Source organism: Melanostigma gelatinosum (assembly GCF_949748355.1).
Source record: "Melanostigma gelatinosum genome assembly, chromosome: 12".
NCBI classification, from domain to species: domain Eukaryota; kingdom Metazoa; phylum Chordata; class Actinopteri; order Perciformes; family Zoarcidae; genus Melanostigma; species Melanostigma gelatinosum.
Window position 1 is genome coordinate 27,371,237 of NC_136645.1, and position 15,653 is coordinate 27,386,889.

Sequence of the window (15,653 nt, forward strand, 5' to 3'; positions counted from 1 at the left end):
ACTATTACTGCTACCATCAATATTATTACTACCACTACTTCTATTACTACCACTACTACTGTTACTTATGCGACAACTGCTACTACTACGACTGATATTCATGTTACTAAAAGTAGTAATACTACTACAGCTATTAGTACGACTGCTACGAGTACTACTACTACTGCTACATCTTCTACTGCCATTACTATTACTACTACTACTACTACTACTGTGATATTAAATACTACGACCAATACTACAGCTATTACTATGACTACTGATACTACGTCTTCTACTACTTCTTCTAATTACTAATACTTCTACTACTAATAATAATTCTACTACAACTACAACTTCTACTACTACTACTACAAATATCACTACTACTACTAGTAGTAGTTATTCTAATGCTACTAATACTTCTACAAATAATACTTCTACTACAAATTCTACTACTACAAATATCACCACTGATGAATTTGAGAGGTGTGATATTACCTTTCATATTTGTAATCTTTAAACTTTTTGAATTATTAAGCTTTTTGCAATTTGTTTTTGAATTGGATATCTATTTTCAGCAATGTTTTTGCGATTAATTTCAGTTTTCAGCATTCCAACGCATTTTCAGCAGGAAATGCTTTTTCTAGTTGTTATTGACATACACTCATTGAGCTCATTACCCTTCTCCCCCTAGTCCTACATCTTTATCAGATTAGAACGCTTTTCTTTATAGTGTTCAATTTCAGCATCCAATTTCCTCCTGTGCAGAGAGGACACACTCACATACAGTGCATGTGTTCCCCAGAGTCTTCAGAATCACTCCTTGTGCCAAAATCAATGTTTGTTCTCACCTCAAACCTCAGTAGGAGAGAACTGGTTCCTCTTCCACTGACCTGCTTCCAGCAGATTTTTTTAAATCTGACTTTCAGAACAACAACAAACACACTGCTCTTTCTGTTTCTCTTCAGGGACAACCTGGGACAAGAGGATTTCCAGGCTTTCCAGTAAGTCATGGCCACGTGTGTATTTAGATTTTACTTGAATAAACAAAAGGCAGGAGGGCGTAGTTACAAAATAATTACAAGTGACCTTGGAACAGGTAAGAAACTAATGTATTCACAAAGACGTCACAAAGAAAATGTGTGAATATATAGTGATAGAAGATTGTGAATTGAGAATTGATAGCTAGATAATATGCAAACGAAGGTTAGTTCCTATAGATATCTGTGAACACCTTCCTAACGGACTGCTCCTGAATAACGGTGAATCAGCTGCCAATGATACACCACCACTATATACTTATTTTTTCATGCTTGATTAGAATAAATAAGAAAGTAAAATAGTAAATAGTTGCTTTTTAAACTTTTTGTATATGTTACAGGTTAAAAACCAAACTGACATGGTTGTCAGCAATCTTGTATTGACTTTGAAGTAAAGTACGTATTGTAAAGAAGCTAAATAAAAACCAACAACATGATTTATTCTATAAAATACAAAACAAGCCAACGAAGATCAGAAATGATTTTCCCACTGACCAAAGGCAGAAGGTTTATAGATGACAATACTATTTAAATTACTAGCATTGCTGCAATATAGCTTCTGGCCACCAGTGGCAGCACTGAGGGCTTCTCAACCGTACGGGTGGGTGAAGGAGAAAACTTAATTTTGTTCCTTTACGAGCATGAGAGGTAGGTAGGTGAAACACTAACAAGTATTTCAACATTCTGCCTGAATGTATGAAGTCCGACTGATATTTACGAGTTACATGATGAACAGGACGATCCTGAATCAGGGTTTATCGTCACCTACATTTCACTTCACTGCCAACATGGTTGGCTTCATCTACACTGACATCACCTTTGCATTTGACTTTAACTGCTAAGTATATAGTGAGTATTTGCAAATCGACAGCTTTCCAACAGATTTGGTAGCGGGACCAGCTGGTGCAGTAACGTGTCATGCTATTGCTGATCTCCATAGGTACTAAAACATCCCCTTCTCTTCTCTTGTCCTAGGGTCCAATTGGGTTGGATGGCAAGTCTGTGAGTTTCCCCAAGTTCCTGTCAAAAAGTGAAATAACTGAGTAACTGAGTGCTTCTTCAGTACCCAGAAGCACTCAGTGGTGATAATCAGCATAATTAAGCTCAGAATGATTATGGTCATTATTGTAATACAATCTCTATTAGCGCCATTACTGTTATTTTATCGGGTGGGGTTAAACACGCTATGACTATTTCTAAGAACTTTGTCCGAGGAAATCAAGTGGCGGTATCTGTTGTTATTATACCACCTGCACTCACTGCTTTACTGTTCTCACAGGGACAGAACGGACCGAAGGGAGACATGGTAAGCAGTCAGAAACATAGTTGCACTATAATACCATCCACACCGGTCATCTGAGCCCATAACATTTTGAGCATGTATGGAATTTACACCAACAAGCCAAAGCAAATATGAAGTGATTGGCCTGATTTATATCACACAGTGATGGGCTGAGAGTGGGTTGCGTGCAGTTAGTAGGTACAACTCTGACCAAGTGAAATGGGCCCAAAGGGATTTACACTCACTGAGGCTACAGGACATGTAAAGCCTCAAGCATGTGCTTCACCGATAACGTTCTATATTCCCAAATCACTTGATTCCTGAGCCTGCGGTGTATGAATGTGTATGAATGTTAGTTAGTCCTGATGAGCAGGTAACACCTTGCATGGTAGCCCTGTCATCAGGGTATGAATGGGTGTGAATGATGACATGTAGTGTGAAAGAGCTTTGAGTGGTCGGAAGACTAGAAAAGCACGATACAAATACAGTCCATTTACTATTTCAATGAAGGAAGTAGTGAGTCCCTTTTGGCCTTTACGTCCTTGAGGAGGAAGATTACGTCCTGAAGGCTGTTGTTTGAGTTCTGTCACAGACATCTAAAGTTCATTCTTTTACTGAACTTAACCACAATCTTAAGCTTTTAAGCATTTGAACATAAAAGAAACATAATTATTGGACACATTCTGAGGTTTTTCAGAATCATTCGATATCAGTGCTCTCTCACTCTGTTGGAGTTTCTTACCAGTTTGGATCATCATCTTGAATTATGTCTAGCTTCAATACAGATCTGCTGTATAAAGAGCTCTCTTCTTGAGTGATGTTGCCGCGTGCATGTCGGTCATTTCAGTGTTGTCCAGCTGCGGCCGACGCTGCTGATTTCAGTAGCTTCTCGCACGCTGGTGGTGCTGGTGGCACAATGGTGGTCGACCATTACTCTGGGTCAGATCGGGGGTTTGTTTTCTAAAGCAGGAGGACAGCTCCAGTGAACTCCATGCCAGTGCAAATGTCAGAATTTCCAGAGGCCAAGTGGGGCTGGATACTGTTGAAATGATGTTTAATGTTGATTAATGGGGCCGTAATGAGCTCCTGTTACCCAGTTTCCTTCCTGGCAGATGTCAGGGAGCATTAAACAGGGCTTTGAGGGCTGGGCTGGTCGATGTATAGAGATGTTGTTGCCTTCACAATGTGGCTTTGGAGCTGCCGAGCCTGTGGGGTCAGCAGCATGGGGTGAAGTGGATGTGTCCTACTGGGCCCGCTCCCTGAGTTCATTAATCAACCAGTCCCTGAGCTCTGACAGCTACTTACACTGGGCACACCCCAGGGCCTGCTGGGAAGTCAAAATGAGTGCCTTCACCCACAACAAGTAATTGGAATAGAGTCCTGTAATAGCTAATTCATCAGTGTGATTGATACCTTGGCATTCTCACTCGTTTCCATCATGTTTATTGGAGCCATTTGTTTTCAGTCATGTTGAATCTAAGCCTTAAGACTGACTGTGCTGCTGTTGTTTTTCAGGGTCAGCGTGGTGTTAAAGGACTCCAAGTAAGTTCCTCAAGTCGGATCTCGTTCATCATCAATAGCCTGCTCAATGCTTAACCACTCCCATATCTCATTCACCTTTTATTGTTTCCCTTCTAGGGGGAACATGGACCCAGAGGGGAGAAGGTGAGACATGGTTTGCTGTAGTTTGACGACTTGGCCAAGTAACACATCTTATAGTTTACAAGCAGTGGTGGAAGAAAGGTTCAGATGTTTATTTTGTAATGGGCACTCCAGCTAATTAGCAGCACACTTCCATAAAGTTGTGGGACTCTTAAAGGAGGAATTACATCAAAAGTTCAAAGTTGACGCAGCAGAGGTTGAAATATCCTGACCTTTAGTCCCTCGTATGGGCCAAGCTCTGAAACACGACATGTCCTACAATACAAAAGATGAAAGTTGATTTTTGCTGAACCCTCCTTGCCTGGTAAACACCTCCTTTTAATATATTGCCCTCCATCATCACTTATAACAGAGACTTTCTGATGTGAATTTTTAAGAAGAAAATGTCTTCTTTTTCTGATGAAACTGTGTTTCTGTTTTCTCCAGGGCGTATGTGGAGACTACACACACCGGGTATGAAAACACTTTGACACAAAAAGCACTTCACCATTCGTCTTTATGCTAAAAAAACAGAAATAATTAGCCTGTTTTGCAATGTAAATGTTAATATCATGACACAAACTCAACCTGTACTATTGTTCATCCTACAGCGTAACGCGTTCATGTCTCAGAGGTCCACCGTGCACACTTTCTTTATGTCAGATCAGAATAGAAAAGTGAAGCTTTAGGAAGGGGAACTACTCCAGCAGCTGGACAGACACATGGCTGGTAGCACAGTGAAGGCTAGCACATGCAGAGCTCTGCAGCTCTTTGGTCCGTCATCTCTGGGGTTTGGGTAGTTGAGAGAAAACAAGGCAATTACCTGCTGCCTGCTGGAGCCCTAGTGATAAGAGCCTGTGTGTCGGCTGCCAAGAATAAGAGTCTCCTGTGTAAAGGGGATTGTTCAGATCTAGAGGCCATTCCAGCGTAATTCAACCTTTCAGTTATTAGACTGCTCCTGCTAAGATGATCAAAGTTTTTTTTTTGTCATGCTTTGCCATCGCCATGACATTAGCTACATTTTTTAAAGGCATCTCAAAATAACAGCACGATGCTGAGATGGTTTTATGAGCTGTTATCGACAATGCACCATGTGATATACATCTCTGGACAGGAAGTGCTTGAGGTCGCACACATTTCAGAAGGGGGAGTCAGAAGAAGAAGGACCCAGCGAGGATTTGGGGTTTAATGTCTTTAGCTTGTGGGGGACTCCGGCCCCCCTCCTCTAACGAGCACTGTGCCTCATGAATTTGTTTTTCATACGCTTTTCAGAACCCCCTGCAGCAGTCTGTATGGGAGGTTCATTCCCAGAGTCTGCTCACACTCCAGGCCTCAATCCCATAGTGATACTTTAGGGGGTCTGGGGGGTTTATGCAGGTGGAGGTAAAATGTTCAGTGAAGAATGAGTCGCAGGAAGAAGCCAGCAGAATCAACAAATATGTCTTGTGTTTTTGTGTAATGTGTATTTCAGCAGCAGCTCTGCTGTTAAGATAATAGTTCAACATTTTGTCTTATTTACCTTCTTTCTGAGATCCAGAGGATTGATATCAATCTCACATCTGTGTGAGTACAGAGCTGGATTCAGGGTGTGGTTAGCCTAGCTTAGCATAAAGACTGGAAGCTGCAGGTAACAGCTAGCCTGGTTCTGTCCAAACTGAAAAGATAAACCAACAAACTGCTACAAAGCTGACTGTGTAACAGACTGTTGTGGTTTTGGGGGCAGTTATGTCTTGTCAACAGTTTCTTGATTACCATAACTGATGTCTCTCTATAATGCATGTTTGTTGCAATGCCCAATATGTCTGAATCGTGAATTACTATTTTAAATTCCTGTTCACATGAAATTTAAAACAAACGGATATTTCATGAGATTAAGTTGATTTTTTTTCCTCAATTTGCACAGAGCCAGGCTAGCTGCTGCCAGTGTTTATGCTAAGCTAGGCTAACCACATCTTGGCTGCAGCTTTGAACTTAACACAAAGATGATAAATTGTTAAGATTGACATCCATCTGAACATCTCTCTCTCTAAAAGCAGAGCTATTGTTGTAAACTGAAATCACCTGGAGTTCAGGCTTCATGAGACATGACTTGCCACCGTTACCAGCTCTGATTAAACTCCCGCTTCCCTGGTGTGTAGGGCCTCTTTGTGCAGGATCTCCCTGTGAAATCCCTGGCTGCCTTGCGCTCCAGTCAGGCTCTGATGTTGAAGGTTTGTGGGTGGCAACACCCAGATAGATAACCCTAAAGCAGGGTGTCACCAAGTCGTGCCGCAAAGAGAGCCAGTGCCCTATTGAGCCAAGGCCCCCCTCCACCCTCTGCTCTCCACCCAACAGAAAGAAAACCATCTACGTGGTTTGGTTCAACTGTCACTTTCTCAAAAAAGATATATCCAAACAAAATAGATGAGAAGAATTTTACATAATATGCAGTTAGTATATCTTTATATTGTTACTGGAATTAAGGTTAATTGTGCAAACTACTGAAGCATAGGGATGCCAATATTCAAACTAAATCAGTGCATTTTAAAAAGCCATGTGTGTGCACATGTATGACAAAATTAAATTACAAAACTACAATTTATAGAGAGATATAACTTATTTTCAGATGTCAGCTGAAAATGGTCTGCCATTTGGAAATGTTCTAATTAGATTGGATTAAATATAACAAACAATTCTTAAACACATATATATATATATATATATATATATATATACGGTATATATTTTACATACATAAATTTAACACAATTGGACCATATAATATAATATTTCATCAATTAATATTGGCAGCTCTTGACTTCTACACATTGAAAGCAGTTGTGGTGGACAGCTGGACATGGTGAGGGCCAAAGCAGCACACTTGCCTACTTACTACATTCATACCCCTACTGATATCTACTTCTCACGTTCTGTATATATTTCCATAGAAATAGTACTGTTGCTACTTTTGGCTTTCAATGGATCTACAATGAGAAGAAGTATTTTCCAAGACTGAATTAACACTAGAGATATGTATGTTAAGGTATTGGGTGAAGGTATCTTTGCTTTAAAGGTTGCTCTATCATAGAAATTGTGGAAATATCTACGCTATGTAAAAAGTAGGCAAGTTGCATGCAGCTGGTTCTACTTGGTGTCAGTGGGGAAATGTAGCTGTCAGTTGGATGGTACTGAACCGTCTTGTCCTAAGCTGTATCTGATCCTGCTGGTCATCTCAACAGAAGCGGCGTATTGTCCAGCCCTGTGTTGGACGGTTGGCCACAGTAAGTCTGGATGTGCACTGTAACTGTACTGCTGTACTCTCTTTGTGGCAAGACTGGCGCCCACCTCTGCTCTGCTGCAATCTAGGGGCCTGGCTGAATGGGGACACTGATGCATATAGATCCTGAGTAGGGGATGCTTGATGATTATCAACCAACAGAGTGACAAGTCATTTTAGAATAAACAAAGAACCATCACAGGACATCAACCATCCCCTTTGCCACTCCAAGCCCGTAGTTTGCTGTGCTGGTGCCCTTGTTGTCTTTCCTTCCTCCAGCCTTGTTTCCTGTTCTCTCTCCCTTTCCCTCCCATTTCCTTGCTTTTCACTCTGATGTTCTATTTCTCTTTTTCCTCCATATCCCTCCCCCATCTTTCCTCCTGGTTCTACCCTGTTTCCTTTCTCTGGTCTCCTGGTGACCTTTGCCCTCTGACCTTTTCACACCGCTGGCTACCTGTGCTTTGTGACTCCCCCGGCAGATGTTGCCCATCTCCGTACGCAACATGCCCTCAATAAGCCCTCTAATCCTAAAACGCCTCAAGGTACAATTCTCCCCCCCCCCCGCTCTCCGCTCGCCATGTGGATGCCAACCGCCATGATCCGCCGCCAACACCTCCCCAACCCTCCTCCGCCGTCATGCTGTAATTAACCAACGTTTGGCTGCTTCTGAATGTTTAGGCATATTCAAGGCCTTTCCTCTCAATGATGCGTAACAGTATATGAAGCAAAAATGCTCCAATGTTCTAGTTTCAAGCACACTACGAATCATCATGTTTTATTTGGAGCTTTTTTCACCTGAGATAAAAAAAAATAAAATCACAGGCAAAACTATACATTGAGGTTTTAAGTGGAGGTAACGAATGGCATGAAAAGATAACAAATATGACTACATGCAAAAGTACATGGTCCAGTCCATCCTAGTACCTCCTTAAAGTCCTGCAGACATTTCTATTTCAAATGAAAATGCATGAGTGATTTCATTTCAGTTACAACATTTAGGGTCAGCACAGGCAGAAACACAGTCCGGACAATAATCCTTTTGATCATCATTATTTTGAACCCTGACCACCACATTTCCCTGACTTAGTATTTCACTAACAGAAGAGACAAAATGGCAATAGTGAAGCAGAAAAAAGGGAAAAAAGCAAGATTTTACATTTCCCACAATGCATCGTGATGGCATCTCATTGGCTACCTTTTTCTCAGGCTGAGTAGTACTCCCAGAGATTAATAATACAAATATGAAATGAAGGACTAGCGGCAATGTGCCGAAATAGAAGAAATACTAAACGGACAAAAACTGAATATTTTGCAGATTAGTTCAACATGAACAGTGAGATATAAAATGGAAATAATAATAATATGCTAATCGACCCTATTACTGGTCAAGAACAATGATGATATTCTCCTGACTCCCAGTTTACATCTTTCTACAATATATGCATGGAAACTATCTTTGGGAAAGGTCGTGTTATGGAAAATAAACTACGGTTCAGATCGTAGGCACTGTTTAAAAACAATTGATTCATTTTGAAAATACAAGCTGGACTACACAGGTTATATTGCCCCCACCTCCCATAATAAATAAGATATCAGCCAATCAGTAGTGACCATCTGATATGATGGACATCCGTTTTTTTTCCTTCTGGAATATTCTTTCATGTGGTCAAACAGTCCAGAACAGCACATTGGCGGCTGCACTCTGCCAATAACAGTGTGTGTATAACCCCAACATGTCCAGAGACATAAATCATATCTGGACACATTCTGCACTGGGGTGCACACTAGGAATGATAAAATATGGATCGGATATGTTCTCCATTATCTTCGAATAGAAGCTTGGCAGAGCTACTGTACATGTGTGTTCTCCTGCAATAACACCGTGATTGAAGTGACTGAAGGAGGACAGCGCTTTGTGTTCGGAACCTCTCTAAGTCGGAACACGTGCAAATAAATCACGTACTCCAGCATAATGCATTAAATATCATGCCATGCAAACGTGTTGCCCTCTATGGTAATACATGTGTCCATATGGAGGTGTCTTCTCTATAAAGCATTGAACTGTAAGAAAATGTATGAGCTCCAAACAGTGAGTCGTGGAAATGATTTCAGCAGGAAACAGGAGAAGCGGATTGAGGACGTGTAGCAGCCAGACAGATTCATGTCAGCCGCTGAGCTGTATTTATTCTCTTCATATCCTGTGCTCTTTGTAAATGTCCTTGGCTCTGGCTTTGGTTTGAGTCGACTCCCAGGGTTGTGGCTGTCTAAAGAATAAACGCACTCAGATTAGCGTTCAGCGTGTTTCAAAGAAGCTGCAGGAAGGATCAATGTCAAGATGACGTTCATTCATTTCAATTATTAAGATGTTCTTTTCACCCAATTAGAATTTAACGCTCAACTTATAAAGCGGGAGTACATGTGATGCCAAGTGATCGAAGAGATCCAGGTCACTCTATGTGACTTGCCAAAAAGTTGAAGAATTACATCAGTGTCACATATTTCCCAGTGCCTTGCTCTCTACTCAAAAGTAGTCTCTGAGAAGAAAGCACTTAGTGTGCTCACTTCTCTAGAACCTTTCAACTCCGTTGGCCTTTGTCAGATAATGGAACCTGCTCAGGTGACCTAAGTAGCAGCCTTTGGTAACCGCTGACTCTCTTCAAAGATGGACTCTGGCCTCATATGTGGATGTCCTCCTTGATCTTTCTGCTGCTGTCCACTGACTCCTGGTCAATGACTTTGACCTCTTCTCAGTTGCTGCTGTGATCGGTTTGAAGCACAGAAGCACCTTTTAGTGCCAGTTTGAGATGCGCTGGGCTTTCAACTATCACGACGTTATGAGATGCCCAGACCGATTGATGCAGTATGAAGAGTGAGAGGGGAGGTTTAGTGACTCAAACAAATACAGGACTTTCACCCAGGAGGCCGCTGCTCCAAGTCACTGGTAACTTATTTGACATTAGTTTTGTTAAGTATCTATTTTTAAGTTATGTAACAAATGTACTTAGTTTGCATGAAAATTATATTTATTTTAACGCAGACAACAATCTTTTCCTAGTCTAACCAAGTAGTTCTGTTGCATTAATAAACCTTAAACCTACGTTGGAATTATATTTTGAGAAGAGATTGTATGCGTGTAATGAGCAGAAACTCATAAGTTTCCTGTGAACATGGAAATTCAAGTAACAAACGTAAGACTTATTTGTTTCCAATGCGGAACTAAAAGTAAACGTGGATATTTAGCCACATGACTTGTTGTCTCAGTAACGACCTGAGTCGTTGGTCAGTCAAGTCAGCCAAGCAGCTTTCCTGAATCTAACGAAGGGGTTTGTTGTCTAAACCTAACTTCCTGCGAGACAAACGTTTCTTTTGAAAAGACACTGTACTTGTAATGAGTGGAAACTGACAGGCCAATGGCCAATGATCAAGCGTCAGTAACTGACAAGTTGGGAGTGAGAAAGTGCGTAAACGGTGCTCTTCCATTTTCCTGGGTTCCATGATGGGGCCCTGGGTAAGACTAAGGCCCTGGGTAAGGGCCTGGCAGGTGCAACATCCACAGGGAACGGATCAAAGCCATTGACCAGGAGTCAGTAAAACAAAGTTCTGCACTGAGCTTACATCTCTACCAGCTCATGCCATGACCAATGTGTCTCTGGTGCCCTTCTTGCTAAGACCCTGTAACAAGGCTCCTTGATTATGTCCTGACACCTGACTCAGCTCAATTCGCTGAAGTCCATTGGATATTGTACAAGCCCTGGAAAATAATGATCTTTGAATTTGGAATATTTTCTCCAACATATGCATTCCAAATGTCAAGAATGAATCTTCATGCTCATGCATTACAGTATAAACGCTTGCCTTGCTCGCCGGCTAACCTTCCTCTCTGCAACCCCCCTGCTGCAGTTATTTGTGGTGTTGTGTGAGGTTGTTGTGTGGGCATGGCCAGTGTGGTGAGGCATGCTCCAGCATGGCAGATTGTAACTCGAGGTCTCCCAGCAGGGTGAGCCTGGAGCGCAGGGACCCCCTGGACCTCCAGGACCCCCTGGACTCCCAGGGACCTCCGGTCTGAATGGAGCCAGTGGCCCAATGGTGAGTCAACCAGAAATTCCAATTCTCCTTTTACAAATAGCCCACCTACACAAGTTGTTGGACAGAGACTTGAAAGCATCGTAAAATGATGCATCGGTGGCCATTCAATGTGTGTGTCTTTCGATACGTTATGACTTCCTCACAGTCTCTCAGCACCAAGCCCAAAGATTCCTACTGAAGAATTTAGAATAAATACATGAATTGCACTAATTGGTGTTGAGAAGACTATATTGGAACCCCATAAGATGCTTATAATTTGGCAGAAACTACTCTTCTACATAAAGAGAGTCTACAACAGGGGTACTCAATTAAAAGTCAACGAGCTCCATTTAGAGAGAATTCCTCTTGCAAAGGTCCGGAACATCACAGTAATCTCTCACATGCGCTCTGATTTAGTGCCCTATATACATTGAAGTAGCCTAGCAGTTGTATTAACGTCTGTATATCGTCAACAATCAAATAAAGAACCTTCAATTGAAAAATATCTCAACAATATATATACATGTTAAATAAGGGATGCATTTAAGAATAAATTGGTTAAGCTGTCCACTCTTCTCTTTTTGGAGAACACCATGTAAAATAACTTCACTGACTCACATACTTTCTCTGTTGGCTCTCTCGCCCCGTCTCCCCCATGTGTGTGAATCTCACTCGAGTCGGGAAACTTATCGGAATACACACATTTGATTGGCTGAGCAGCATCACGTGAAGGGATTTACAATGCATGTAATAGGTCGTTGTGTTTCTTGGATCGCTGAACGAGTGCTGTAGAGGCTAGAAAAGTTGCGCCGGTAAAAATTTTATAATTCTCAATTATCTATTGGTTTTAGGTCCAGATACACCAGCGTCTTTCAGGTTCAAGGTGCAAGTTCAAGCCTTTTACTGGGAAAATATGTCGACTTTATGGACAGATTCTCACGATATCTACAAAAGGCCAGCCCAGTCATATGGCAAGTCAGGGAATAGTCACAAAGGCAATCTATTGGTTTTGTATACATGGACACGAATCGTCCGTTTGGAAAGCCAATTAGGATCCTTTTTTGTACCCACAAATATAACAAATCCACGTGACTATGCAACAGTCAGATATAGTGAGGTAGTATGAAATATTGACAAAAAAAATTTATAGTGGGCAGGAAGGTCAGTGGATGGGTCCAACAAACACAAGACCTCTAAGCCCAGTGTTAGACACTGCCTGTCCCAAAGTGTTGGTGGTTTTGTAGCCTAACCCTAACTTCCGTTCTGTAACATAATGTTTTCCCGAAATAGAACAAATACCCACATAACTCGTGTCTCTGTACACAAAACATTTTGTGACTATTTCATGACCTGTGTGTGAGACTGTGTTGGAGAGACATAGGTGCTTTTACAATCTGGTATTGTAGAGAGCCTCGTTGATTCTGTGTAAAGAGTTTGTGCTGTTTTCATACAGGGTAAGCCTGGTGAACCAGGAAAACCAGGAAAAGACCCAAGGGTAAGCTTCGGTTCATTGAGTCGGCCACCTTTATTCTTCCAGAATCTTCTCATGAGGGAAAATGTGTTGTGTGATATTAACCTCCTTGTGATTTCTACATTGTTTCTGCAGCTCTTACCGGGACTGAAGGTAAACATTTTTCTCTTCTTATCCAAACAGCAAAATTACAATTCTAGAAACCATGCTTGGCATCACAGTGACCTCTCATGGTGACTATTAGTTATTACAGACAAACACTCAAAGCCCAAATAAAACCAGCCATGAAACCAGCCTCATTCACTTTCTTTCTGTACACTTTTCAATTTAAAATACTGCATTTGCTACACTGGCTGGATATGTACTCTTTATGCACACACTTTGTTTTATCTCTGCAGGGGGAGCCAGGTGTGAAGGGACTAAAGGTGAGCGGTCTTCTGAATTACACTTTTGAAAAATAATTTGGTCAGTTGAATCCAGGATGTGCTTGGATTGGCTAGAAAATAATGATTCCAGTCCACAATCTATCTATACACAATCTGTGCACATTGTCAAATGAGTAATAGATGGATTTTCTATGACAATCATGAAACAATAACCATTTATTTCCCTCTGTTATGATGGACTTTCATGTATCATGTGCTTTCAAGTACCTGCAGGGATTAATGCAGTGGCAGAAGGAAGTTGTGTTTCATTCATGGTTGCTTTGATTTATGGTGAAGAAAACATCCAGTTTCATAGTTTTCAAGTAAGCTGATAATTTAGAGGAAAAAAGAGATACGACAGACAGGAGCACCTCAGGAAGAGATGTTCTCAGCAAATCATCTGTCCCTCTGCTGTCTGTTTGTGAAGTTATATCGTCCCTTCTGTCCCTTCACAGGGGGATCAAGGTGATGTTGGCCCACTGGGCCCTGAAGGCTCAAAGGTATTCCACCTGTTTTCATATTTAACTTTTGTGTTTTGTGTTTCACTCAAAAGTCTATGACAAAAGGCTCAAATCAACTCCAAGCATATGCTCAGATTTGTTTAAACTACCTTCATGCAACATTCAAATGCCATATGCACACTGGGAGAGTTGATGGGTCATTGTTATCATTCCTCTTCTCCATGCTGGCCGTGAGGGGATCCCTTACATGGTCTCTGCTTTTGATTGTTGGAACAGTGGAAAGCCTGTTTTGATGACTTTTATTCTGTTTCTGTCAACTTTGAATAAGGTTTTTACGATGAGCAGCGAGGTAAAACGTGGCTTTAAGGAGAGAGTATTAATTGAATATTAACAAAAATTAACAAATTATAATAATTGTCCAAATCCCTGTTGATTTGATTTATTATATTTCACAACACGCGTGTCACATAGCATTGAACTGGGTTCAGGTGTGTTCAGGTTGTCGGAGCTAGAGCTGATTGCTGATTGTAACCTTTCCCACTGAAGGCAGAAGCCAGACGATAGTGGGTGCTGCTGGCTTTATTTGTCCAGAGGGAAAGGGGCAATAGAAATTGAAGACAAGCCAAATTTAATTTAGTTTAACAACACTTCAAATGAACAATACCAAGACAGAGTGGTTGACACATCCTCAACACTAAGGCTACATCCACACGACTACGTTTTAGTTTGAAAACTGAGTTTTCAAACTATCTAAAAGCGATCGAAAGCGTTTCAGCATCGTTCTCGAGATGATCTCCGTCCACACTAAAACGCCTGAAAACAAATATCACATGACTAATCACGTACACTGGGCATGCGGGTGGGTGCCGGTGTAAACAGGAAGTGGAATGGTTGCTTAGTTTTTAAAAATTGTCAGGGTAATAAAGTAGTCTTTAATAATGGAAGCTTGTTTAATAACCCACCAGTTGAGAACCACTGCTCTAGGCCATGTGACTAAATGTACAAATGGATACATTTCCACAAATGGATTGCTGCAGAGTTGATGATCCTCTGGTTTTGGCAATACACAAACACACTTACACTGTTGTGTTTGTTAATTCAGAGAACTATTAGTAGAGCTTTAAAGATTCCACCCATCCTTTTTGTTATGTTATGCTAAATAACACCTTCCAACTTGATGTTGGTCTTTAGAAAACTCAACTGCAACAGTGTTGAGTTTCAGGAAGTCAATTATAAAATGTCGAGATGTAATCAATATGTCATATGTTCATTAATTCATGGCTTTTACTTTTCCGCTTCTACTTTACTCCGCTGAGATTAAGTGAGACATCTCAGTCATCATCCAACAGGCTGCTGCTGTCCCAACAAAACTGCAGTATATATCTGTAACATGCCTCTCTGTAAAAGGGATTCAGCCTGAAGTTTTGAGGACAGGACATCTGGAGGAACTGTGTTGCTGCGAGCTTCTGTGCAGATTGTAAACTTTAACTATTATCCGTCTAACTTTGTTTTCCCATGAACTCAGCCTAGAACCCTGAATCTGTTTTATGCCATGAGCTTCATGAGCACATCAGGCAACCGAGTTGAGCGTCACTAAGAGGACACAGACGAGGCCTACGCAGGCACAATTATCTGGCTTTTTGTTTCAGAGGTTGAACAACAAATTGCAAATGCAAATGCTCCTTCAGTTCAAACATCCAGTCTGTGAGGTGTTGGACACAGTCCTCACTGCTCCCCATAATGCTCAGAGGATCTCCTGCTCCATCTAGTGGATTGATTGTTGTCAGTTGTTACATTTACTATGTTTGCCTCTGCTTTGCTTCACAGGGAGTTACCGGAGACCAAGGAATTAAGGTAAGATTTTTTACCTTTTAATTTTTCTTAAGAGTCTCAAAATATTAGGAACAGCTGCCAATGAAAGTTACACCCCCCTGGCTCTGTTCTATTCCGGTTAGAGACGTCCTGAGACCTGTCCCCTCCTCTAAACACTCTTGTTCAGACACCAAAAACAACCTGTGCTTGTACCGACA

General features: G+C 41.3%; 1 protein-coding gene across 11 annotated transcripts in view; it reads left to right on the forward strand.

The window, feature by feature from the left end:
• col13a1 (collagen, type XIII, alpha 1) overlaps window positions 1–15,653 on the forward strand; it is a 76,441-nt gene that overhangs the window by 19,727 nt on the left and 41,061 nt on the right. For 7 of the 11 annotated variants that reach the window (XM_079279880.1, XM_079279879.1, XM_079279886.1 and 4 more), the window contains exons 5-17: window positions 951–986; window positions 1,998–2,024; window positions 2,302–2,328; window positions 3,820–3,846; window positions 3,943–3,969; window positions 4,393–4,419; window positions 6,084–6,155; window positions 11,195–11,287; window positions 12,720–12,761; window positions 12,873–12,890; window positions 13,136–13,162; window positions 13,618–13,662; window positions 15,451–15,477. In XM_079279880.1, the coding sequence (XP_079136006.1) occupies window positions 951–986; window positions 1,998–2,024; window positions 2,302–2,328; window positions 3,820–3,846; window positions 3,943–3,969; window positions 4,393–4,419; window positions 6,084–6,155; window positions 11,195–11,287; window positions 12,720–12,761; window positions 12,873–12,890; window positions 13,136–13,162; window positions 13,618–13,662; window positions 15,451–15,477 (495 nt within the window). Of the gene's footprint in view, window positions 1–950; window positions 987–1,997; window positions 2,025–2,301; window positions 2,329–3,819; window positions 3,847–3,942; window positions 3,970–4,392; window positions 4,420–6,083; window positions 6,156–7,163; window positions 7,206–7,680; window positions 7,744–11,194; window positions 11,288–12,719; window positions 12,762–12,872; window positions 12,891–13,135; window positions 13,163–13,617; window positions 13,663–15,450; window positions 15,478–15,653 lie in introns of all 11 variants that reach the window. The other 4 variants (XM_079279881.1, XM_079279884.1, XM_079279885.1 and 1 more) reach the window with 4 other exon arrangements.